Consider the following 26,795-nt stretch of genomic DNA (forward strand, 5'->3'; position numbering starts at 1 on the left):
TGGAATGCCAGGCAAGAGCAGGAACGAAAAGCCCTGAGGAGGGGAAGCTCCCAAGAGGACTAGCTCCTTGCAAAGGCAAATTTGAAGTGAAGGCAGGACCCTTAAGTAGGGCTGAAGAGGATGACTCTCACAGTGATGTCATCAGGTGGAGCCCAGGAACCACTCCCTCGCTGGCCCTTTAAGAGAGGGAGAGAGGCGTGGCCCCTCACCTAAGGAAACAGGAAGGAGAAGCAGCAGGACCATGGAAAGCGGCCATGCTGCCGCTGACGACGCTGAGAAGAGGAGGAGCTGGAGCAGGCCGAGACCAGGCCCAATGTTGGAGGCGGCATCCAGGCCTCGGAGGCGAGGCATCGGAGCGGCCTCCAGGCCGCACGTGACTGGCGACAGTGGCAGGACCGCCGCGGGAGAGCAGGCCAAAGTCCGTGGCTCCCTGCCGTGGTGAAGAGGATGTTGGCGGTGGCCCCCCGCAGCGAAGGATAACTCCGGCACTGCTCCTGCCGCGCTGGCAAGATTGCGAACTCCGGGCTGCGGAGGTAAGCTCCTGCTCGTGGCTAGGCCCGCAGGCAGGAGAGCAACAACTGGAGAGCTGGCGGGGGGATACTTTCAAGAGCTAATGTCAATGAGAATTGCCAAGTGGTGCCACCTCCTGAAAAACTCATCTTAAAGTCTAATGCATTTCTGCTGTGTGGCCATGGAAAGTGTGAATAAAGGTTTCTCTTCAGCAAAATTCCAAAGCCATGTTTTTCTCAAGATATAAATGTGAATGTAGGTTATCTTATAGGATGCTTATCTCTGTCTCCATGTATTTTAGCCCTTATACTATAATGATATAGTAATAATAATATTTTGTATTTTTTTGACCATCTTTTCAATTTCTGGCTAAATGCAATTTTTAATACTTTTTTCAGATATGATACATCCCTTTCCCAAGCAGCTTATAATACAGCAGGTGAATTTTCAAAGGAGTTACGCATGTAAATGTAACTTACTATTGTAGCAATTTTCAAAAGCTTTTTACCCAGGTTAAGTGCACTTAACACGGGTAAAACCTATTCACAATTCAATGGCATGTATTGTAGCAATTTTCAAAAGCCCACTTACATAGGTAAAGTGTATTTACATGTTAAAACCCAATTTTAAACATGTAAATGCTTTTGAAAATCAGGTCCATAAGTGAACATGTGAGGCAAGATCACAAGGAATATTAGTGGGAGAAGTAGGATTTGAACTCTGAATTCCATGGTTTGCAGCCCATTCCAATAACTACTAGGCCATGTCTTCCCTATAAATAGCAGGACAGCCAAATGTAAACAATGGGAAGGCATCTTTTTTTTTTTTACAAAGTCACAGAAATTAAACAGTGTATATAGTGAAACACTACAAATACTGGGTATTATATATCTTTTTAAATTGCAGTTAATTTTTTTTCTTTTCTTATACAGCTGTTACATCGTTTACTGTCTTAGGAGAATGTCAACAAGTTTCACAATTCCAATGTTTATATTTATACTTATGCTCAAATAGGTTTCATGAGAGTGACTGGATTTTTGATTTATAATGAAGTACATCTGAATTATTTTACCTCATCACCTTTCTCTCCGGAAAGACCAGGAAATCCACGCTCACCTTTGGTGCCCTAATAGAATACCACAATTAAAGAATCATGTTTCTAGCAAATGCTGGAAGTAGTTGCAAAAAAGAAATACCAAACAGCACCAGCATGTTTACATAAGACGTATTTTCAAGGATGAGTTTAGCATACAGCTAAACTCCTCAATCTTCTTTCAAAAGGCAAACATATTTTCTAATGAGTTTCTCACAGGCACTGTGAGAAGCAGTAAAAAGATGCCAGTAAAAACTACTCATAAGCTTACCTTTGGACCTTCTTTTCCAGGGATTCCTGCAGGACCTCTTGGCCCAGGTTCACCCTAGAATACAAGAAAAATAAAACCATGGAATGGTAAATTGTATTTGAAGATCTTTGCAGACTGACATCTTTCATTTGGTCAACATAAGATTTATACAGAGATGATGATGTACATGAGTTTTTGAGATCACATAGGTCCCCACCTTTCCATCTGAAGTCATCCCTATGCGACCTTGACAGCTTATGCATAGAAACAGTTTTGGACAATTCTTGTACTATTCTAATAAAGTTCAATGAAACCATTTTTCTCTTTGACCAATATGACTACTGGAAGTGCCCATGGTTACAATCCTACCATCAATGAATGTGAGTTGACAGGGTATTCGGATAACAGCCTCACTAATTTTGATAGCAATTTGATTATTATAAAGGGGTAGATTTTATAAATCTACGCCCGCGTGTACTTTTGTTCGCATACCAGGCGCGAACAAAAGTACGTGGGATTTTTATAAGATACGCTCGTAGCCGCGCGTATCTTATAAAATCCGGGGTCGGTGCGCGCAAGGGGGTGCACATTTGTGCACCTTACGCGTGCCGAGCCCTGCCCGTTCCCTCCGAGGCCGCTCCGAAAGTGAAGCGGCCTTAGAGGGAACTTTCCTTCCACCCTCCCCACACCTTGCCCTCCCTTCCCCTACCTAACCCACCCCCCGGTCCTATCTAAACCCCCCCTACCTGTGTTTTAAAAGTTACGCCTGCAAGAAGCAGACATAACTTGCGCGCACCAGCAGGCTGCTGGCGCGCGATTCCCCGACCCCGGACCTGTTTCAGAGGCCTCAGCCACACCCCCAAAATGCCCCCGGGCCAGCACCACGCCCCCGACATGCCCCCTGGAACGCCCCGAATGTCGCGTCGGCCCAGACACGCCCCCGACATGCCCCCCCCCAGCGAAGCCCCGAGACTTACGTGCGTCCTGGGGCTTGCGCGCGCTGCTGAGCCTATGCAAAATAGGCTCGGCGCGCGCAGGGGGGGTTTAAAAGGGTTACACGCATAACTTATGCGCGTAACCCTTTTAAAATCCAGCCCAAAGTGTGCTGGTAAGACATGGTAGGGGCCTGGGTTTTAGATAAAGTATGGAACTTGTAAGAAACAAACAAGACGTCAACAATGCCTGGAATGGACTAAGAGAAGAGGTGGTAAGGTCAGTACTGTAATGTAAGTTTAACATGCTTGAAACAGACATAGAGGAGAATGGTAGGAAGAGAGTTGAGTGATTAGGTAAAAGACATGGCGGGGATCTGGAGTTGGCTTTCATATGGGAATTTATATGCTCACCGAGCCAAAATGGATGAAAACCTGAAAAGACAACAACTGGGTAGAATGGATGGGACAACTGGTTGTTATCTGCTATCGCTTACTCTATAACTATAAATTTAAAAAGGCAAGAATACAAAAAGAAAATGCTGCATTATTGGTGGATATATTCTTGCTGTCAATTGCTTGACCTTTTTCAAAAAGTACTTATTTTTTTAATTTCAATTAAGTGTTTGAAGTAGGACCACATACAACTGTCACAAATAGGAATGGAAGTAAGGTAGGCCTCAAATTGTGTTTACAAGGAGCTATCAGAAGTAATAGAATAAACAAATAGACCAGACAGTATACCTGTAAGCATATTAAGGGCCGGATTTTAAAAGCCCTGCACGCGTAAATCCGGCCGGATTTATGCGCGCAGGGCACTTGCGCGCCGGCGCACCTATTTTGCATAGGCCGCTGGCGCGCGCATAGCCCCAGGACGCGCGTAAGTCCCGGGGCTTTGTAAAAGGGGCGGGAGGGGGCGGGTCCGGGGGGGGCATATCCGGGGTCAGGGGGCAGTTCGGGGCGGGTCTGGGGGCGTGGTGCTGGCCTGAGGGCGTGGCCGAGGCCTCTGGACCAGCCCCCGGGTTGGGAGATGGCACGCCAGCAGCCCGCTGGCGCACGGAGATTTACATCTGCCTCAGGCAGGCGTAAATCTGCCGACAATGGTAGGGGGGGGGGTTTAGATAGGGCCGGGGGTGGGTGCGTTAGGTAGGGGAAGGGAGGGGAAGGGAGGGGAAGGTGAGGGGAGGTGGAAGGAAAGTTCCCTCCGAGGCCGCTCCGATTTCGGAGCGGCCTCGGAGGGAACAGGCAGCTGCGCTGGGCTCGGCATGCGCAGGTTGCACAAATGTGCACCCCCTTGCGCTCGTCGACCCCAGATTTTATAAGACAATGCACGGCTACGCGCGTATCTTATAAAATCCAGCGTACTTTTGTTCGCGTGCGCGCTGTTTTTGAAAATGTACCCCTTAGAGAATATAGGGAACTTCTGACTGCTTCACTGTCTGACCTTTTCAGTGCTTCTTTAGCATCAGGAGTTGTTATAAGCAGATGCAAATCTAATGAGGAGTCTGGGAATGCCAGTTAGTCTGACATCAATGGTAAATAAATGAATGAAATTGCTGCTAGAGCAGAGAGTCCAATGGATCACAGTATCTAAGCATGGCTTTACTAGAAATAGGTCTTTTCAGACAGATCTAATCAATTTCTTTGACTGGATGAGAAGAGAGTTAAATAAGGGGACAGCACTAGATATCATGCACTTGGATTTCCGCAAGCCTTTGATACAGTTCCATACAGATGACTTAAAAACAAACAGATCCCTATGTATGGGCCCTAAAGATACTGACTAGGTTAAAAACTAGTTGAGTGAAGGCAACAGAGATTTACCAGTGGTGTGCCATACAGATCAATCCTTGGTATTGTTTTTTTCAACATATTTGTAATGGATACTGCAGCAAGGATACTGGGTAAGGTTTTCCTTTTTATGGATGAGAACACAATCTGCACAGGGTAGACACCCTGGAAGATGTGGAAAACACAGGAGGGATCTAGTGAAGCCTAAGGAATGGTCTAGAGTTTGGTAGCTAAGATTTAATACTCAGTTTTATTCATTTACTTTTAAAATCACAATAACGACAAAGTTTGAAAGATTTATTGCTAAAAATGCAGTGTCATGCATTTGGGTTGCAAAAACTCAAGGGAACACTATAATATAGGAGGTGCACAAAACAAGAGTGGAATTTGGGGATGTGTGATTATATCTGATGATCTTAATTAGGCCAAACAGGTAGATAAGGTGACTGCAACTTGAGTATGCTGCGGGAGCACTAGGAAATGGTCCCAATTCCAGGAAGGTTAGTGTGCCCTTGGACCACGGCACGACTGCAGAGGAGCTTCGAGGAAGCGCCGAGGCAGGCAAGACGTGTCCAAGCACGGGTGGACAGGCTGAAGGCCAGAAGCCTTGACCTCTGCCAAACCTGAACACATCAGAAGAGACCCAACAGTGCAATGCTGGTCTCTGTGGTAGCCCTCCAGCCACTCGATAGCCCTTTCGGACCTGCCGCCTGGAAACGGCAGATGTGACAAGATGGACAGAGGTCAAGGACTGGCGATGGTACTGGGACAAGACAAAGACACTTGAATACATGGTCGAGACGAAGGTACTTGGAGACATTGTCAGGCAAAGGTACTTGGAGACTTGGTCGGGCAAAGACACTAGTCGAGTGGACACAGCTAAGGCAAGGCTGAGGCTTCAGGATGAAGAGAGGTTTTGGGGGCCAACCTTAGCCCATCCAGCGGACCCCACTGTCAGTGGACCTGCCAGGGCGCCGGTTGCTGAAGCCTCTTCCGGCTGGGCCTGTCTTGAGCAGCCCGGATCCTCTCCAAGTACCTTTGCCTGACCATGTCTCCAAGTACCTTCGTCTCGAGATCCTGCATTACACTAAGAATTTGATCTAAAATTTCTCCCTCTCTCGTTGGTTCTTCAACCAATTGTTCCATGAAGCAATCATTTATTCCATCCAGGAACTTGACCTCTCTAGTATGTCATGATGTTACATTTACCCAGTCAATATTGAGGTAATTGAAAACTACCATTATTACTGTGCTGCCAATTTGTTAGCTTCCCTAATTTCTCTGATCATTTTGGCCAGGTGGACAATAGTATACCCCCATTGCTATACTCTTCCCCAACACAAATGGGATTTCTACCCATAAAGATTCTATTGTGCATTTAGGGGTAGATTTTCAAAAAGTACGTGTGTGCATCCATGTGTACACGCTACCCGGCGCACATACATGAATGCGCGATTTTATAACAAGTGCACGCTGGCGCACGCATGTTGTAAAATTCTGGGTCAGCGCGTGCAAGAGGGGTATCTAATTTAGCAAAATCGCACAGCGACACATCGGGGCCATCTCCAGTTCCCTCCCAGTCTGCTCCAATTAAGGAGCAGACTGGGAGGGAACTTCCCAACCCCCTACCCTAACCTCCCTTCCCCTTCCCTTATCCTAACCTCCCCCTATCCTTATCCTATCTACCCCAATTTTTTTGGTTTACCTTTTGCTTCTGCAAAGGAGCAGGAGCAAGTTGCGCCCGCCGGCACCCTGCTGGTGCATGATCCCCCGGCACAGCAACAAATGGCCACTGTTATAGACACCTCTAGTTCTGCTCCGCCTCCCCAGACCGCCCCCTTTTAAAGTCCCAGCACTTACACATGTCCCGGGGTTTACACGTGTAAGGCCTGGGGTTTACGCACTCCAGGGTTTTAAAATCTACCCCTTAGTGCCTTGCAGGATCTTAATCCTGTTGGAGTCTATGTCATCCCAAACATAAAGTATTACCCCCCCTCCACCAAGTTGATCCACCCTATGATTGCAATATAATTTGTACCCTGTTATAGCACTGTCCCATTGGATATCCTCCTTACACCAGGTCACTTCATTCAGTGCTATACATTTTAATTCTCCCATCTTTATTCTTAAATTTTTGGCATTAGCATACAAACATTTCAAAGTTTTTTTGTTTATATTAACAACCTGCTTATCAGTTTCCAGGGATAATTTGGAATCTTTTAACTCAGGTAGTTCTTTACTTATAGGCACATGGACTATTTTTGCCTATAAGTTGGGATGCCCTATTTCATTAGTATCTTTCGAAGATACCTCCCCCTGAACCATGCACTACTGAGTGACAGTCATTTTTCCCCCTTGTCTGGTTTAAAAGCTGCTCTATCTCTTTTTTAAATGTTAGCACCAGCAGCCTAGTTCCACATGGGTTAAAGTGGAGCCCATCCTTTTGGAAAAGACTCCCTCAACCCCAAAAGGTTGCCTAGTTCTTTACAAAACTGAATCCCTCTTTCCTGCATCATTGACACATCCATGCACTGAGACTCCAGAGCTCTTCCTGCTTCTGGGATCCTGTGTGTGGAACAGGGAGTATTTCAGAGAATGCTACCTATTAGGTTGTGGATTTCAACTTTCTACCTAAAATCCTAAATTTGGCTTCCAGAAACTCCCTTCCACACTATCCTATTTCGTTGGTGCCCACATGTACCACAACTGCCGGTTCCTTTCCAACACTATATCTATCTGGTAATGCATGTGGTCTGCTACTTTTACACCAGGCAAGAAACTTACCAAGTGATCCTCATGTCCACCAGCCACCCAGTTATTTGCATGCCTAATGACTGAATTGTTATGGCTAGCGTCAGTCTCGAGCAAGCACTCAAGGCTTGGCATACCAGGGCTCTCTAGTTGGAAGAGAAGTGAGGTGTGCCCTTGTGGTGGTGAAGATGGTCCAAGTCTTGGCTACTCCGCCGACCTACACGCCCCGGGAGACCACATTATGGTGGTCTCTGAACAGTCCTCCTACCGTTCCCAGCCCTTTCAGACCTGCCACATAGAGCAGCAGAGGCGGCAGGCCGGATGGAGGTCAGGAAGGCACAGGACTGAAGCGGTCAATGCAAGGTCTTGGAACTTGGAGCAAGGCACAAGTGGAGTTCATGACGAAGACAGGAACAAGAGGGATGAGCTGGACCCTCAGGTGCCCTACACAGCCCATCGTAAACGGGTGGACCCAATGGGCTGGTCATGGACCACACTGTCTCCTACGCGCCCTACACAACCAGGAGGCTGGTCGTGGACCACGAGAAGAGCGGAGAAGCTCACAAAGTCACTTAGCACAGGGTAGTGGAAACCCCTCAGATCCTCCAGAGTCGAAACTAGGCAGGTCAATGAGGAATCTGCAGACTCAGAACACAGGAGAAGGCTCTCGGAGGCATGGGTCCCACATCAGGAACACTGGACACACAGGAATTCCAAGGGAGACATAGCCTAGGTAGACTAGCCCCTTGCCGAAGCAAGGACTGAGTGAAGAGGAAGTCCTTTTATAGGACAGAAACAAGCAACTCCCTGGGAGGAGTTCAGATGGGCCAGGTGTAGGGCTGGCCCTATAACTGGAGAGAAGAGCTGCGGGCTGATCCCTAGGAAGAAGGGCGGGGTCCAAACCAGGAAGTCCAGGTGAAGACTGAAGCAGGCCTCAGGCAGGCCCCGAGGATGTCGAAGGCCTACCAGGCCATGGAGCAAAACCTGGGCAACCAGATCAGGCAAGGCCCCGGCTTCAGAGTGGCCTCCAGAGAAAGATGAGAGGCCTCCCATAGCTCCAGCTACAGGAGGAATCGTAACATGAATCACCAGTTATGATGAATGACCTAACCCATTCCTCCTAGGCAATAGCCCTGGGAGACTTGTCCTTGGTGCAAGAGGATAATGCATCACCTGGAGAGCAGGATAATGCATCACCTTGCTACAGGATTGCTTCCTGCTACACCAGGGTGATGCTCTCTGACCAAGGAATCTTCCTCCTTCAAGGCAGCACTGGATAGATTGGATTTGAGACTTGGCTATTATGCCCCTGAAGGTCTCCTCTAAATACCTCTATGTCTGCCTCAGCTCCTCTGGGTCTGCAACTCTAGCCTCCAGAGATTGGACTCGTTCTCTGATAGCCAGATCATCTTTGAACCAGTAACACACATACAGTATACTGAGGAAGCTCAGAGATGTGCTGGTTGATCCGCTGAAAGACCTGTTCAATATAGTTTATGGTTTATTTGGTTTTTTTATACCGTCACATCAGTAAAAACCTTCACAACGATGTATAATCATTTAAAATCAAAGAAATACAATAATAATATAAAAGAGTAATAACAGCTAAAATATAAAGAAGAAAATATGTTATTAATAGCTGTTAAAATTAGACTAAAATGACTATATAATAAAATAAAATATATGTTCATGATGCTAAAAAATTGTGGAAACAAAGCTAAAATACAATAAATAAATAAACTAAAATATGGTATCAAAAAATAAAATAAAGATATGCTGTTGATTATTGACCATTCTCTGCATAAACACATGTAAAAAGCCATGTTTTAAGGATCCCTGGAAACAGGAGTGGTGCTGCGAGATTGGAGAAGCGCAGTTGTGGTTCCTCTTCACAAGGACAGTAGCAGAGAGGAGGCTGGAAACTATGAGCTGGTTAGCCTCACCTATGTAGTGGGAAAATTAATGAAGGCTCTGCTGAAAGAAAGGATAGTGTACTATCTACAATTAGGTGGCTTGCTGGACTCGAGACAGCATGGATTCACTTGGGGAAGGTTCTGTCTGTCCAATCTTATTGATTTTTTTGATTGAGTGACTAGAGAGGTGGATCAAGGAAAAATGTTCAATGTGATCTACTTGGATTTCAGCAATGATTTGGATATGGTCCAGCATAAGATGCTTGTAAATAAAATGAGATGCTTGGGAGAAGGAGCCAAGGTGGTGGTATGTAATACAAACTGGTTGATTGATAGGAAACAGCATGTAATAGTAAATGGAATTTCCTCTGAAGAAACAACCATGTTAAGTGGAGTGCCACAGGGATTACATTTGGGACTGGTTCTGTTCAATATCTTTGTACGTGACATTGAAGAAGGGAGAGAAGGTACATTTGTATATTAGCAGATGATACTAAGATCTGCAACAGAGTAGACACATCTGAAGGAATAGCACGATTGAAAAGTGATTTAAGAAAGTTTGAAGAGTGGTAAAAAAATTTGGCAGCTGGGATTCAATGCCAAGAAATGCAGAATCATGCATCTGGGGTGTGGTAATTTGAAAGAGCTGTATGATGGAGTGAGAAACACTGATGTGCACAGACTAAGAGAGACACCTTGGGGTAATAGTATCTGGCAATCTGAAGATGGTGAAGCAATTTGACAAGGCGATAGCTAAAGCCAGAAGAATGCTGGACTGCACAGAGAGAGGAATAACTAGGAGGAAAAAGGAGGTGATAATGTCCTTGTTCAGGTCCTTGGTGAGACCTCACCTGAAGTACTGTATACAGTGCCAAAGACCATATCTCAAAAAGGACAGAGACAGGATGGAGGTGGTCCAGAGAAGGGAGAACAAAATGGTGTGGAGTCTATATTGGAAGACTTATTAGAAGAGGCTGAAGGATTTAAATATGTATACCCTAGAAGAGAGGAGATATAGGGGATATATGATACAGATCTTCTGACACCTGAATGGTTTTAATGATGCACAAACTTCTAATCTTTTCCAACAGAAAGAAAACAGTAGAACTAGGGGTCACAAAATGAAACTCCTGGGGGACGACTCAGAACCAACGTCAGGAAATATTTCTTTTTGGAGAGGCTGGTAGTGGTGGATGCTTAGAATGACCTTCTGGAGGAGGAAGTGAAGAAGAAAAGAGTCAATGAATTCAAAGGGGCATGGAATAAACACTGTGGATCCCTAACGGCCAGAGGACAAAAATTAGAATAGGGTACATTGGAGTAACCTGCACGGTGCAGCAGTTACTACCCTTAACAGAAGGCATGGGAACTACTATTCTCAATAGCCTTGATGTTTTTGATGCAACTGCAACATCACTTCCTGCTTCGGTGGGGGGTGGGGGGTGAGGAATAAAAAGGAGAATGAATATAGATGACAACCAACATGGGCCTCGACTTTTACAGTCTGGGGTACTGACATGCAGTCATGAGGGAAAAAGCACAGGATGGCTTCTATGGCTAAGTCCCACAGCAAAGAATGTCAAGCAGCATGGTCTGAATTATCAAGAAGTCTTCTCACCCTGAAAAATGTTGCTAGCAGTAATTTGCTATGGGTTTCACAGTTGCTTGATCTTTATTGTAAATATTACTACCCTTATCAAAAGGCTTGGAGGTTTCTGTATGGAGCAGCAGTTACTACTCTTAAGAGAAACATGTGAGTATCCTGCATGGAGTGGCAGATATTACCGTAAGAAGCTTGCTGGGCAGACTGGATGGACCATCTGGTCCTTTTCTGCCATCATTATTATGTTACTATTTTATAATCTCTCACTAACTAGTAAAAAAATCATACATGTGACACTCAGTGCAAAAGACTGGAAGGCTCCCATCTTACTGCTGCCTTCATCTTAATATTGTTGAGTTCTTAGTTAAGATTCTGTTGCTAAAGGAGCAGGGAAACATAAATTAGAGTCCTTTAAATTTATGTGATGTATTCACTGTTAATCTGGTAGTGATCAGGGCTGTGGCAATTCTGTGTTTTAAATAAAACCCCAATTGATTGTTAATTTGAAAGTGTCTCTTGCCTATAAATCAAAGAATGAGCTTAGGGGTGGGTGGGAGGGAAAGATGGACACTAGGATTATCTATGTTATGCTTGCTTTTTTATTCAGGCAGTCACAAACTCTAAATAAGTGCCTACTTTGTGCTTGCTTTCTTCAGGCACACGATAACTCTAATAAATTACTTATATTATGCTTGCTTTTAATCAGGCACACACAATAAAGAATATAATCTTCTATTTCACCTCTCCCCAAAACATTTAAGTACTAAGATTTCCAAAGCAATACAAGTTTTTTCTAGTTCTCTACCTTACCATTTTGTTGCACATCTCTAGGCCCCTGCCTAGTTCTCCCACCCTTCTTCTTTCTTGTTTACTGGGGTATATTGTCCCCAAAACTCTCAGTCTGAAGGAAGAAATGCATGTTCAACAGAAAAGATGCACTAGAGAGCCCTTAACATGTTCTGAATATGGTAAAGGTTTCAGTAGGAAGAGAGATCTAATCTAACACCAGAAAATCAACAGATGGAAGAGACTATGTTCAGCTACATAATATGAGAAAAGCTTTCTTAATAATGCAAACCTTACAAATAACCACAAAAGCCTCACTGATGAGATACTATTGTCATGTTCTGGTTGTGACAAAAGTTTCAATCAAAAGGCAAATTTCACAAGCAACCTAAATTTCCACCTAGCAGCAAGATCAATTTCAACTGGGGAATATAATAACAGTTTAATTCATAAAACTTATACTGATGACAGATCATTCTCTTGTCCTAATTCTAACATGTGGTAAGTGCTTCAATAGGAAGACAGGCATCTCCCATGCCACTCTGCTTTGCTTTTATACCCCTTATACACCTTAAGGGTCTTTCTTCCATTCAGCATTGCTGCCATAACAGACTTCATACCTTGAGGGATTTGCTGTCACTCTGTCTTACTGTCATACCCCAGACTCTGTATCATAGGTTATTCTTGCCACTGTGCGGAGCTACTTTGCAGCTCTTATTTTGCCTTGGTGTGTTGATTCCAATGTTTGTGCTAAGTCCCTTTATCTGTGCCTTGTGGTTTTTCTGCCAGTTTTTCTGCTTTGCTCCCCCCTTTATGGTACCCTAGAATGCTGATGCCACTCTGGTGTCACTGTGCCTTTCATGCTGCCTTTGAGGATTCAATCCATTGTTGTTGGTATCCTCTTTTGAAGCCTTGGGGTTTTCTTCCCACTCCTGCTGCTTCTCTGCTTCTCTGACTATACTTTTGAGAACTCCTGCCACTACTGTTACCCCTTTGCTCCTTTACGGTGCTTTAGAATATTCATCTGACTTTTGGTGCCATCTTGCTATAGTCTGATGCTTTGGCATACCTTCTCCTTCTGATGATGTCTACTCACCAGTTTCATTAAAGTTGATGAGAAAATCCTAATTTTGGAACCCAGAGTAGACTGCAGTGCTTCTCCTATTGATTTTAATGGTAAATGAATGAATAAAATGAAGAAACAAATATTTTTCATTTGAAATGAATCAACCAAATGAAGGTGGCCTACAAAATGAGTGAATGAACTAAAACAAAAATGTTTCCTATATACATCCTTACTCTAGAATGAGGAGTCTTGGGATGAAGTTGAAAAAAGTTAGATTCAGGAATAATCTATGGAAATATTTAGAGTAACAATAGTGGATGCATGGAACTGCATCCCTGTGGAGATGGAAGACAGGACATTATCAGAATTCAAGAAAAAAAGGGGCAAGCACAGAGGATCTCTAAGGGAATGGAAAGGACTATAAAACAGAGAAGGCTGTGTGGATGGGCAGACTGGATAGCCTTAGTCTTTATCTGCTGTCATGTTCTATGTTTAAATGTTTTGGAATGGCAATAACTTTTGCTGTATGCTGTTTTTATGGGAGTGATCTTGAAGTAAACATTCTGGGTCCTCCACATGTGAGCATATGGACCAAATTGTTTCAGGAAGTCTGAGAAGATTTCATCACAGCCAGCAGCTTTGTTACATTTCAGGATGCTTAGAACATTTTCCAATTTGTTGATCTTGAAGGTGGCAGGGCTGTTGCATTTTGTGTGCTGCTTCCGATGTTTTCTCAGTTCATGATACCAGGTGCATTTTTGTCACATTGCATATGAATCAGTCAGAAAATATGTGCATACATTACATCACTTTTCACTTGTATCTGTTTATATGCACTGATTTTTTTGGGGGAAAATTTACAAGCATATTTTTAAAATCCAAATGTATGCGTGTAATTAAAATCCCTCCTAAAGTCTGTCCCCAGGAATTATTTCAATCGGGATAAACGTAACGTATGAGCATGACATATGGATATGCTATAAGTTTACCTGTCCTATGTTCTTTTCCAGTGTTGTCTTAGCTATATACAGAAAATGACTGGCAACTTGGTTTGTGGTGAATAATGAATGATTTGGTGCAGCTGGTCTTTGGGCTCCTTCAAGAAGGCAGATGAAGCTCTTCCAGTTCCAGCTGGAATTTGTGAAGTTTAGCTGTGCTGTGTTTTTTTTTCAATTAGCACAATATGTATTACTGTGAGACATGATGAGGTAGCTCTGCTACTTTGGAATTTCTAGATGGTTCATACTCCTTTAGGAATACTGCACTTTCCACAATGAGGCATGGAATCTATATGGGTTGCTAACCACAAGGAATTGCTGTGAAAGTGACTTTACAAATTTTGAGGTCATATATCGGAGAGAGATTTTTTTTCTTGAGGCCCATTCTACAAGCAGTTCACCAGCATAGTGTGATGATGAGTATTCTCAGTCTATGAGGTGGCTGTTAAAGTCTTCCACATAAGTGGCTGTGTGAGAAAGTGCTAGAAGGACTTGATGTTTCCAATTGACACATGGAAACTGTTGACTTTCATGGTGTCAAATAACATGTTTGATGACAGAGGGTCTGAATCAGCAATGTTGGACCAGACATAAGTGGTATGTCGGTCCTTGGCATGGAGAAAAGAGCATAGTAGGTTGAATGCTTTGATGTACTAGCTTCCTTACTTCCAACATGAGTCTTTTGCAGGCAGATGATATTGATTGAGTGTTGGATGAAAACATCTCATATGAGGTTATGCTTGGCTGCTAACAAGTCCTCCATACTGAGCTGCAAGAATCAAAGAGCAGCCCCTGTTACAAGAAAGTCAGAGGGCTATGAAACGTTGGGGCTATCAGATGCAGGAGAACTAGGATTCCATGAAAGGAATCTTTCTGAGGTTCTCTTGGAATATAATCTGTAGGGATGTGCATTTGTTTTCAATGCATAAGTCCCTATTCGTTTGATTCGTGGGTTTGTGAAATGCATGGTGATCCCCCATGAATAAAACATATCATATTAGTTTCATTCTTTTGGTTTGCAGTGATTTCTTAGCGGCTGTTTGAAATAGGAGAAGGCCATGTGGGAGTATCCATAAGAAAAACCAGCCCTTTCCTGTGAGTCATAAGTGACCTCACAGCCCTGTCATAGAGTGGGTCAGACAGGTTGGCAAGGAGATGAGAATGCAATCTATCAGAGCTAAGCATTTTTCTAATGCAGCCAATCGCCGCTCTCACTCAGTGCTCTGTGACGCTGTTCCTGATGACGCTGTTCTATTTAGACCTTAAGCACGCAGCGTGCCATGCTCTTTCTTTGCGGGTGTGGTCCGGGGAGGTGGTCCAGGGATGGTGGCTTTACTCAGAGTTAGTCTGAGTGTCTCAAATCTGTATTCAATTGTTAGCTACTTTGATAGAATTTTCCATTGAAAAAGATATTTGTTCGTTTTTGCTGCAGTGCCAGCCAGCCAGGCTTTTTTTGACTGCACTTTTTTTTATTGTCTCTTCCATTGAGACAAGCTGCTAGCAGTGGCATTTTGCTGCTTATCTTACCCCCCTGGAGTAGGTAGTTGCAGGCATAGGCAAGGTGTGGGTGGGAGACAGTGTGAGTTGGTATTTTCAAACAAGAAACAGCATCACTAGGAATTGTGCTGGCTTAGGCTTCCAGTCATGTCTTTTCTATGCTGTTTCATATTTTTGTGCCCACAGAGCATCTGTGGGCAGTTTTGAAGACTCACATATATTGGGATAGTGGTGCTCTTTTAAGTCAAATCCCCAATAGGCATCTTTTGGAGTTACAAGTTTGGTGTGTGCACATACAGCGGTCCCAGTTGTAGTGTACATGAAGGCACTGCATCGTGCGTCTGTGGGCAGTTTTGCAGACTCACATATATTGGGACAGCGGTGCTCTTTGAAGCCAAATCACCAGTAGGACTCTTGTAGTTACAGGTTTGGTGTGCACATAGAGCGGTCCCAGTTGTAGTGTACATCAAGGCACTGCATCATGCATCTGTGGTCAGTTTTGCAGACTCACATTTATTGGGACAGCAGTGCTCTTTTAAGCCAAATCCCCAGTAGGCCTCCTTTGTATTTACAAGTTTGGTGGGTGCACATACAGCAGTCCCAGTTGTAGTGTACATCAAGGCACTGCATTGTGCGTCTGTGAGCAATTTTGCAGACTCACATATATTGGGATAGCTGTGCTCTTTGAAGCCAAATCCCCAGTAGGCCTCTTTTGTAGTTACAAGTTTGTTGTGTGCACATACAGCGGTCCCAGTTGTAGTGTACATCAAGGTACTGCATCGTGCGTCTGTGGGCAGTTTTGCAGACTCACGTATATTGGGACAGAGGTGTTCATTCACCAATAAAGAAATAATTCTTTTAATTGAAATCTCTAGTGACATTACATTCATGATGTCAGGAAAAGGTAGATGTGGTCGAGTGATTGGGACTGGCAGAGGAGGCACTTCAAAAAACAGTGCCAGTCCCCCATTAAAGTTAAAAAGGGAGCTGTTCCAATCCAAAATCTCTGGAGGGGCAGGCAGTTGCATCCGGAAAAAAGTGAAATTTAAAGATGATGCACCACCACCACCACCTGTTTCTGACCCTGTAGTTTTGGAGGTGAGGGAAGGGGAGGCTGAGTCATGCAAGACAAAAGGGCGAGACCCAAAAGCAGCAGTGTGACAGCATACTCGACTTAGAGTTGAAAATGATGAAGAATCATCTTGTGTGGGATTCTCATCATCAGAAATGGAAGAAGTAATAGCTGAAGAAGGTTTAGGAGGATTAGTTAGTTCTGTCTTAGCCTCCACTTCAGTGCTGCAGGGGAGAGATGAAACTGATGATGATGAGGAGGAAGAACAGTCAGTGCAGGCACAGAGTGTGACTGATGCCCCTGGCATTGCTTTTCAGGGTGCACCCACTACTTCAACTCCAGTGCCAGCATCCACCCCGAAGGCTATAGAGAAGGGATCATGAAAGAAATCTGCGATCTGGAGCCACTTTAAAGTGATGGAGGACCCACGTTTTGCTCAGTGTAATTACTGTGCCAGGGCTATTAGCAGAGGCAAGCAAATGGGACATCTAACTAATTTTGGCATGATCCATCATATGCAGAAGCAACACCCAACAGTACTGCCATCTAGGGATGATGGCAGTACCAGTCAGGGGACCCCTTTTTCCAGGCAGCGTAAAGTGGTTGAAAAGGAGCAGAGTCACCCCACACCCTTCTAGCAGTCGAGGCAGGCCAGCAGCCCCCTGCCATGTGTCAGAAGTGACAACCCATCATGGAGGAAATGGGGTGGTGTTTGGTAACGTTATCCCAGGGAAGGAGGCAGGCTGCCTCAAAAGTTGTAACCAGGAGCATCAGGGAAATGATTGCCCTTGATGACCAGCCCTTGCAGGTAGTGGAGAATGTGGGTTTCAAGCATTTGCTGAAGGTCTTAGTTCCAAATTACAAAGTCTCCTCCAGAACCACATTTAGCAGAAAAGTCATCCCCAGCCTGTACAACTAGTGTCACAGTTGCATCCAAGCGCTGCTAGCTAAGGCAGAGGGGAGTGTGCATTTCACCTGCGAAATCTGGACCACACTGAATGTTGCACACTCTTACCTCTCCCTGACAGCACACTGGTGGGACCTGGCTGAGGCAGGGGCAAGCAGCAGCTCTATTAGTGAACAAGTATCAGGGTGGAGGTGGGCTTTACTGCACACCCACCTGACGGATGAGGCCCATACCTCAGCCAATATTCTAGCATGCATCAGACAGATGCTGGTGGGCTGGCAGCTACACCAGCGAGACAGGAATCTTCAGGCAGGATTCTTTGTTATAGACAATGGTGCAAACATGGTAAAGACAATAAGCGATGGGCGCTTTCAGAACATCTGATCTTTTGCACACACGCTGCACCTGGTAGTGGAGTCAGCTCTGGGGTTGGAGTCCAATCACCAAGAGAATGAATACCTGCATACATTAATACACAAGTGCAGTAACATAGCTAAAATGTTTGGAAATGTTCTGATTTAGTCTCCCATCTGCAGGTTAGCATCCAAGTCTCCCCTGTGACTATTCAAAAAAGTGTGTGCTTTAGTAGGTATGTAATATTCAGTATGCATTGGATACATTTATTTTGTGTCACTTGCTTAGACTTCAGTCCCCAATTTAATCACAGACCTAAAATATTTTCAGAACTGGAATTTGGCTTCTAGACTGGCAAACCTGTTTTTCTCAGAGTTAAGAAGTTTGAGAACTAATAGTCAAAATCTTAGGCTCCAAACGTGTAGGCTCAGAAGTAACATTGGGAAATATTTCTTTGCAGAAAGGATGGTGGATGCATGGAGCAACTTCCCAGTGGATCCAATAGAATATGGGAGCTAAGAAAGTATGGAACAAGTACAGAGGGTCATTAACTACAAAGAAGTGAAAGGAAAGTCAGAGATCAACTGGGGTCTATCTATGGCAGTGCAGCAGCAGCAAGTAAACTCAGACTAGATGGGTTCCTATCTACTATTATATTCTATGTTTCTGTGTTTTTCTAGTGGTGAAGAATGTCAATAAACTCCATCAGCAAAGATATTAAACAGTACCAACAAATATTTGGAAATTTGACGGTTGAAAGTTGGCAACTCTACATTAGGCTCCATGCGAATAGAGGAACTGAGGAAGCACTGTGCAACAATTGTATTTGTCAACTGATCTCTGAAAACCTTTAGAGCATTTAGAATTGCCCTTAGCTCCAGGAAATTTATCTGGTGAAGCATTTTGTGAGAAAATTTGAGCTCCCCAGTCCAGACTGGAAGTTTCTGTGATTAGGATAATTTAGGTGGGAGGAATTTGGAAGGATATGTTAATTGGTATGTATGTGCACCCTTGAGCCGGTAGAAGGTAGATGAACTACTAAAGGAAAATCCCTTAGAAATACCTCCAGCCGGAATGCAGACAATACTAAAAGCTTAGACAGGAACTTCACCTTACTAGCCTACGCTGCCTGCAGGTTGTACCTTTGGGTACCAGAGCCAGGACTTACCAGAAAGTCTTTTAGCAGAAAAAGAGTCCAGGAAGTTCTAAGTCAAGATTGATTATATTAGGGTTAATAGTAGTCTGATGATCCAGGCAAATGATTAAAGCATAAATCTCTGAGATAGCTATGACTCCAGATGTAACCATAGAAAATAGAACTTTATTCTTTTAAAAACTCAGCAAAATATACAGTCCAGAGAGTACACACTTTCTGAGACCACAGGCAATGAGACTGAAGGGAAAAAACACAGCAGAACAAAATAATAAAAACAAAAATCCACCGGAGAAAACTCTGACAGTTGCTTACTCTAAGCAGACTCGTTGCCAAAGCAACCAGAGACGCTGACAATGGCCTTACCCAACCCCCCACGTGATGTCGTCATCCGGAACGTGATGACATCATCAGCTGCTGCTTCTCGCGCATTCATCCAATAAAGAAGATTCGCAGGCAAATGATCTGCCTTGGCCTGCCGACCCGAAACGCCGCCAGCACCCACCAGCGCCCCCCTCCCAGAGCAAGCACCGCGATGGCTCGAGTCATGCCACCCACCCCGAATGAGCTAGAATCCGCTGAGACCCGAAACACCGTGCCACCCCCCTCCGTCTCGAAAAGCGCCGAGACTGGGGACCACGACCAGACCCATGACCAAAAAAGACCGGGGACCATGAGTAGTATCAACAGGATATTCCTTCGGTCAGATATGATTTAACCTCCACCAGCCATGACAACATTAGTACCCACTTGAGACCAGCTTCCTTGGAAGAAATCTGCAAGGCAGCAATGTGGAGTTCAGTCCACACATTTATATCACATTGTTGTTTAAATAGGGACTCTCAGAGCAACAGTAGGTTTCGTAAATCTGTCTTGCAAGATCTCTTGGAGGTTTGGAATCCATCTCCACTCCTCCTGGGCCCATTTTCATTATTTTCCAGGTTGTTCTTATATGTTGTATATTAAAAAAAAATCACAAAACTACAAAAATGGCCTGTTGCCAACATAAACATTTTTGCCTTTTTGTATTGTTGGCCTTGTTTTATTTTGCTCTTTTCTTCTTCAGGGTAAGCTGTGGCTAATTATTCCCTCTGTGGGAGGACTGCTTATCCTGTAAGAGTTGTTCTCTGAGGACAGCAGTATATCAGTCCTCATATAACATACTTTCCAGTGGGAGCACTGAGAGGAGAGGATTACCTTACTGGTGGCTGAAAGGAAACAGTTTTTGCTTGGGAAATTTTCTTTTTTAAAAGTATTGGGACGAAGTTAACTATTGGGGAATATTATTTAGTGAGTATTTGTGCTTTTAATAGTCAGTAAGGCAGGGAATAAACTGAAGTTAGACTGTTTGTATTTTCAAATAGTCAGTCAGTAAAGCAGCTAATATGCAGTAGTTATTGTGTTTATTTTTAATAGTCTGTAAGGCAGCTAATAAGCAGAAGTTAGAGCGTTTGCATACTTAAAAAAAAAAAAAGTAGCAGAAGCTAGAAATAAGCTAGGAACAGTGTATACCTAAGTAAAAATGTTGAAAAGTTCAGCACTCACATTGGAAAGGTGTTAGCTAGTGTGATTTGAATTGACTAGGTACCGACATTTCTTAATCAAGAGAGCAGTGAGTCACTCTGGCTGACTAACTGTGTGCTGCAGCAGTCAAGAAAGCAAACAGAATGTTGGGAATTATTAGAAAGGGAATGGTGAATAAAACGGAAAATGTCATAATGCCTCTGTATTGCTCCATGGTGAGACTGCACCTTGAATACTGTGTACAATTCTGGTCGTGGCATCTCAAAAAAGATATAGTTGCGATGGAGAAGGTACAGAGAAGGGCGACCAAAATGATAAAGGAAATGGAACAGCTCCCCTATGAGGAAAGACTAAAGAGGTTAGGACTTTTCAGCTTGGAGAAGAGACGGCTGAGGGGGGATATGATAGAGGTGTTTAAAATCATGAGAGGTCTAGAACGGGTTAATGTGAAACAGTTATTTACTCTTTCGGATAACAGAAAGACTAGGGGGCACTCCATGAAGTTAGCATGTGGCACATTTAAAACTAATCGGAGAAAGTTCTTTTTCACTCAACTCACAATTAAACTCTGGAATTTGTTGCCAGAGGATGTGGTTAGTGCAGTTAGTATAGCTGTGTTTAAAAAAGGATTGGATAAGTTCTTGGAGGAGAAGTCCATTACCTGCTATTAATTGATTTGACTTAGAAAATAGCCACTGCTATTACTAGCAACAGTAACATGGAATAGACTTAGTTTTTGGGTACTTGCCAGGTTCTTATGGCCTGGATTGGCCACTGTTGGAAACAGGATGCTGGGCTTGATGGACCCTTGGTCTGACCCAGTATGGCATGTTCTTATGTTCTTATATAGCTAAATTCTACATAATGAACTAAGGGGACTCCCACAGAATGGCCATGATGTGGGACAAATTACACATGCTCAGGAGAGCATGATGAAAGCTCTGGAAGCTCCATAGTCATTTCACTGGCCCGGGCTCCATCAGATGATATCATTCGCCGCCCCCCCCCCCCCCCCCCCCCCACGTGAGGGCTGCATGTCTTGCTTGTGCTCAGAGAAATATTGGAAGCAGACCTTAAGAAAAGTTATCACCTATTTAGCAGACCTTAAGAAAAGTTATCACCTATTTCTCTTTTACTCAGTGATTTTCCAGTCTTGCATCTCACTTATTCCAGACATGTTTCTGCAATTTTCTTTCTCTCCCCTGTAAACATTTATCCTTTAAAAAATCCCATTTGCTCATTTTAACTAATATCCTATACATAGGAAACATTCCACAATGTTCTGAAAAATAAACATATAAACAACTACTGCAATCTTCATACCGAGACTATACCACCTCTCTTAGATCCCAGCATTCCAGCATATCTCAGGATCTAACTGTACTACTTTCAATTTATACTAATAACATTTCAAATTGTATCCCAAGGTATCTTCTAGATTAAACTTGCAGACTCCTCAGTGTTATCCCCCTTATGTTATCTCTTAAGTCCAGGCATATATTTTTACAAACCCAGCAATACAGAACATACTCCTAACCTCTAATTTTAAAAGGAACATGCATGTGCCCATAATTGCGCATATTTATATTGTGTGTGCAAGTACATTTGCACAATATAAAAGTACGCGCGAGGGAAAATCCTGTTTTTCAAATTGGTCCACCAGTTTGTTCAAGTTGATATTGAGGTCTTCAAGACCCCTCTGGTTCTTCATCCTGTAAGCCCCCAACTTGACTCTGAACCTTAATGTTGTGCCGAAAGCCCTAAAACTGGAGATCTCTAGACTTGCTCCTCATCAGAACCGGCAGTAAAGTAACGTGGATAACATGCAGATGCGCGCCATGGTCAGCTTTTTTAAAGTTCAGAGTTACGCACGTAAGCCTTGGGCCCGCCCCAGAACACCCATGCCCCACCCTTTTTCCATCCCCTTGTTTTTGATGCATGCATGGGTATGTACTCGTGTACTTCGTGGCTTCTTAAAATTTGTGTTGCTCACACACAGCCCGCCTATGTGTGTACATGGCCGTTTTTGCACGAGTAACACTTTTAAAATCTACCTCCTAGTATATATTATGATGCTTACTACATCAAACATTTTTAAGCCCTCTCCTCCAAATTCTCAGATGAAGTCATGATCGTTAATAAAGATCACTGCATTACATTTAGAATCAAAACATATGTTGACTAATAGTTGCATGCAATGTTGCTTACTAAATCAGATTGCTGTGTTTCCAAGGAAATCTCTGAATGCCTTCACACTTTGCAAAGAAACCAGCCAAGTCCTTTTCTTGTTTTTTTTACAGTTAAATTCACATTTACAATATTTCTCAATCTCTGGCACTGATTCACCAACAGTCACAAACTTGTGAATGATATTATCATGGCATGTAAATATCTCCAGCAGTTCTTCGATGAATCTCACAAGACATAGGACTCCCTGTATCTCTCTGAAATTCTCCAGTTACTTCCATTTCTCATGTGTGTAATCTTCCATAATAGCTGACACCCTACCCTACCCCTACCCCTCTGATGACTCCAAAACACATTGTACTCGCAAAGATGAGCTCTGTTTTTTCAGATGCGACTATATCTTCATCTCCATGTTTTCTATTAAAGCCACAGGTCATTGACAAATCTTGTTGGTTCACATTTAAATTTGAATGATGTATTGGTACATATCTGTAAGATTTCTTTATACATTTGAATTAGATGATGCATACTCTACATATATATTACATTTCACAGGAAATCTCTGAAAGATTTTCCATACTGTGTAGAGAGAGCACTATGGGACTCCCATTTTAATTTTAGAGTAAATACACACAATCAGACTTCACGGTCCCCAGTAACAAATCTGCCTTTAGATCTGAAGATCTTAGATTATGCATGTTTTACATGCACTGACTCATTGTAAGCCTTTCTAAATTTCTAAGGTACTCATAGATTTCCTGCAGTTAATCTAGCTGTAATCAATAATCTCACTTAGACCAGAACCTAAGGTAGACTCTTGTTTGCAATTATCATGATGCTGTAAATCAAAAATCACCACATGGCTTCTTAGGCAGGGATTACAGTACAAAAAATTCACTGTCTGACTCTGGCATTCTCCTTTAGTCTCTTTTGTGCATATGCATTGTCGATTCTGTAATTTGTTTTCTAAAGCAGAATTAATGTAACCTTATACTTCCTCAGGATCCTCAAATGTTTTGGTGTTACCCACAGTGACTTTCATCCTCATGGGATAGAAGAATCTAAACCTTGCTTTCTTAATTGCTGGCTGCTCTTGTATTAACAAAACATTTTTCCTTATTTAGATCTGTGGCAATCAAAATGTTCTTTCCTTCCCACAGTACAGGAGACTTTTTTCAAGTTTCCCAATAGGCTGTGATATCTTAAAATATAAATAACCATTGGTCTCATAAACTGAATTTGCAGTAGCTTTGGCAAACTAACTCTATACATTTCACTGGATCATCCCCTTTTGTTCCCTCTGGAATCCCCAAAACTCTTACGGGTAAATTTGTGATCGCCAGCGCATGCAAATCCCAACAGATACGCACATGGCCATGCCAAGCGCATTTTAGAAATGGCCCGGCCCCGCACGTATCTGCCAGAACACGCAAAAGTGCCGGCAGAGCCAAAAGGGGCGGGCCTGCTGGGACAGTGCCATTAGACGCTGTCCTGGGATCTTACCTCTCCTCTGAAGAGGAAGTAAGTGCTGCATCAAAGCAAAAAAGCACAGGTAGGGGTCAGGGAGGAGAGGGGAAAAGAGAGGCAGAGTAGGTGGGGTGATAGGGAAGTTCCTTCCCAGTCCACTCCTTAATTGAAGTGGACCGGGAGGGAACTGGGAATGGGCTGATCGCTTCGCCGTGCATATTTATTTGAACTCACCCCCCCACCCCCCGCATGGGCGAGCCGTGACCTGCATGCACATGTGCATGCTGATACAAAATAAGGCACGCATGTGCGCCCAAATATCGTGTTTTATAACACGCTCGTGGCGATGCACCGGGAACCGCATGCACTTGGATGCATACACACACCTTTTAAAGTCTAGCTTTTAGATTGTTTTTCTATTATTTGCAACTTTCATGTGCCTTTTCAGTTCATCAATGATTTTGACATTGTTCTCCAGCAATGTCACAGTTATCATCCAACAAGGAAATTCTGCTCTCCAGTTCATCCTCTTTCTTGTGAAATCAAGAGAATTGTGCTGCAAGGAAAGCTACCTACATTTAATTTCTTTAGTTGCACCATAATTGTCGGTAGTGATAGAGGGTCCTCTTTGGATATTCTGACACCATGTGACATTGCAAAAGTCATTTGTATTGTACCTCATTTACCATTGGCCATGACAGTTATCTCCTGGGATAAGCATTTGGAGGAGATAATAATTTTACTTGCAGGGTTTACTGATCTTTGTCTTGTTCCTCAGAGGGCAGATTTCTCACAATTCTCTCTGGCAGCAAGCTCTCTAGTGTCTTCTCCAAGATGTGAACAAATTAAAAAAAATGAAATAACTTTCTATAAATGTTTAAAGTGGCATGTCGTGTTACAATGTAATATCTTTCCCCTAGTGTTTTAGTCAGCTTTCCTTTTCTAATTTCTGCTTGATCTGCTGTTTTGATCCCTCACAGCTCTTTGTACTAAAAAAAAGTACTGAATTTGTTCAAATACTATGTACTAGCTAACAGCCTCTGCTGACTGCCATTCATTTCAGCCTGGCTGCCAGCCATTCTAGAAAGCTTTCCATCTTCATGTTCAATGTGTCACTTGCTCCCACCTCCAACTAGCCAAAATGACACCATCACTTGAGAAGGCACCCAACACATTTCAGTCTGACTGCTAGACTGACTCTAATACAAGACTAAAGGAAATATGCTTGTGAGCATATATAAAGTAGGTCCGTGGTATGAAAGTGAGAACAGGTAAACTTAGAACTAACATTTTTTTTTGCAGAAAAAGTAGTTTGCTGCGCCCACTTCTTCCCATGGAGGTGTTCATGGCAAAAACAATATCAGAAATTACAGAAGCGTGGGATAAGTTGTTATGATATTTAGTTACATGGAAGTGAGAGTGAAGCTGGAGATCAAGGAAGGCCTGTGGCATTACCCAAGGAAGGGGAAATGGGTAGACTAAATGGGCCTTGTGTTTCTATGATGTTAGACCCATCTGAGCTGATACTACTATTCTGTCTCTTCAGGTACTCTACTTACCCCACCAAACAAGCAGAAGTGAAAAATTAAGATGTCAGACAAGGAGCAGGTTTCTGATGAACAATTTCATTGGATGCAATTTTTTAAGGCTTTACGGAGTAATTTTGTAACAGTCCACATAAATTAGATGGCAAATATCTGCCTAACTTACACTGATTTTTAAAGGGAAAGTTCAAATGCACATGCAAGCTGGTACTTTGCCTTTTGAAAATTATTCTATCTGTACACAATTATACTTAGCTAATTTATGGGCAGAAAGTTTTCCAGATGTTTTGCACACTTACTGGCTGATTTTAGATAGATCATGCATGTGCCCATAAACACACATACTAGCTTGTGAACAGAGATATGCTGCAATTTTATATCATGTACACACATATGCACATATCATTTAAAATATCCCTCCACACATATGTGTGTGTGTGATCTTAAAAGGTGGCTTGAGTAAATGTCACGTGCATACTGCCACCAGAGCTTTAGCAGCTTTTACGTGAGTATGCTGACACAAGGGGAAAAACAATTGTTTTAAGTCCTTCTTTTGGGGGGGGGGGGGGCGGAGTAAGAAAGAGAGAAAGAAAAAGAGAATATGACATTCTATATATCTACCACTGTAAGCGGGGATCTTTCAACTCAGGGTGGGTTGGGGTGGGGTGTTACATTGGTGCACTACAGACCCTTGCAGCCTGGTCATTGGGGGAGGGAATAAAGGATTTAAACTGGTAAATGCAATTCAGTTATTTACTCTCTCAGACAATAGGACTAGGGGGCACTCCATGAAGTTAGCAAGTAGCTCATTTAAAACAAATTGGAGAAAATCACTTGATGCATAATTAAGCTTTGGAATTCATTGCCAGAGGATGTGGTTATGGCAGTTAGTGTAATTGGGTTTAAAAAAGGTTTGGATAAAGTTCTTATGATTCAAACCCAACCTGAGTTGAAAGTGTCCCCTCTTACAGTGGTAAATATATATAGTGTCATACTGTGTGTCTCTCTCTCTCTCTGCTACCCCCACCCAAGTATAAATGGTAGTTCAGCAGTCTTGAAGACCCCTTAATTCTGTAAGTGACCTACTTAACCCTGAGCCCTCATACTATGCTGAAATCCCTAAAACTCGAGATCTCCAGACTTACTCCTCATCAAAATTAGCAGAAAGTTATGCGGATAACGTGCACCATGGTCAGCTTTTCTAAAATTCAGAGTTACACTCTTGGGAATGCCATCCATTGCTCCTACCATGTGACAGGGGCCGACCAATGGTACTGGTAGCACCTGTCACATGGTAAGGGCAAAGGGCCACCGGCACCATTTTGATTACTGGCAGCCGATGGCCCGAGAGGGTGGAGATCGCTCCCGGGACCCCCGCTGAACCACCAGAGACTTTC

At 43.3% G+C, this 26,795-nt stretch overlaps 1 protein-coding gene across 5 annotated transcripts in view; it reads right to left on the bottom strand.

Annotated features, from left to right (window-relative positions):
• COL19A1 (collagen type XIX alpha 1 chain) overlaps positions 1 to 26,795 on the bottom strand; it is a 1,176,857-nt gene that overhangs the window by 274,351 nt on the left and 875,711 nt on the right. For all 5 annotated transcript variants that reach the window (XM_029595659.1, XM_029595658.1, XM_029595657.1 and 2 more), the window contains 2 exons: positions 1,875 to 1,928; positions 1,583 to 1,636 (listed from right to left, as the gene is read on the bottom strand). In XM_029595659.1, the coding sequence (XP_029451519.1) occupies positions 1,583 to 1,636; positions 1,875 to 1,928 (108 nt within the window). The remainder of the gene's footprint in view (positions 1 to 1,582; positions 1,637 to 1,874; positions 1,929 to 26,795) is intronic.

Source organism: Rhinatrema bivittatum, chromosome 3, assembly GCF_901001135.1.
Source record: "Rhinatrema bivittatum chromosome 3, aRhiBiv1.1, whole genome shotgun sequence".
Classification (NCBI taxonomy): domain Eukaryota; kingdom Metazoa; phylum Chordata; class Amphibia; order Gymnophiona; family Rhinatrematidae; genus Rhinatrema; species Rhinatrema bivittatum.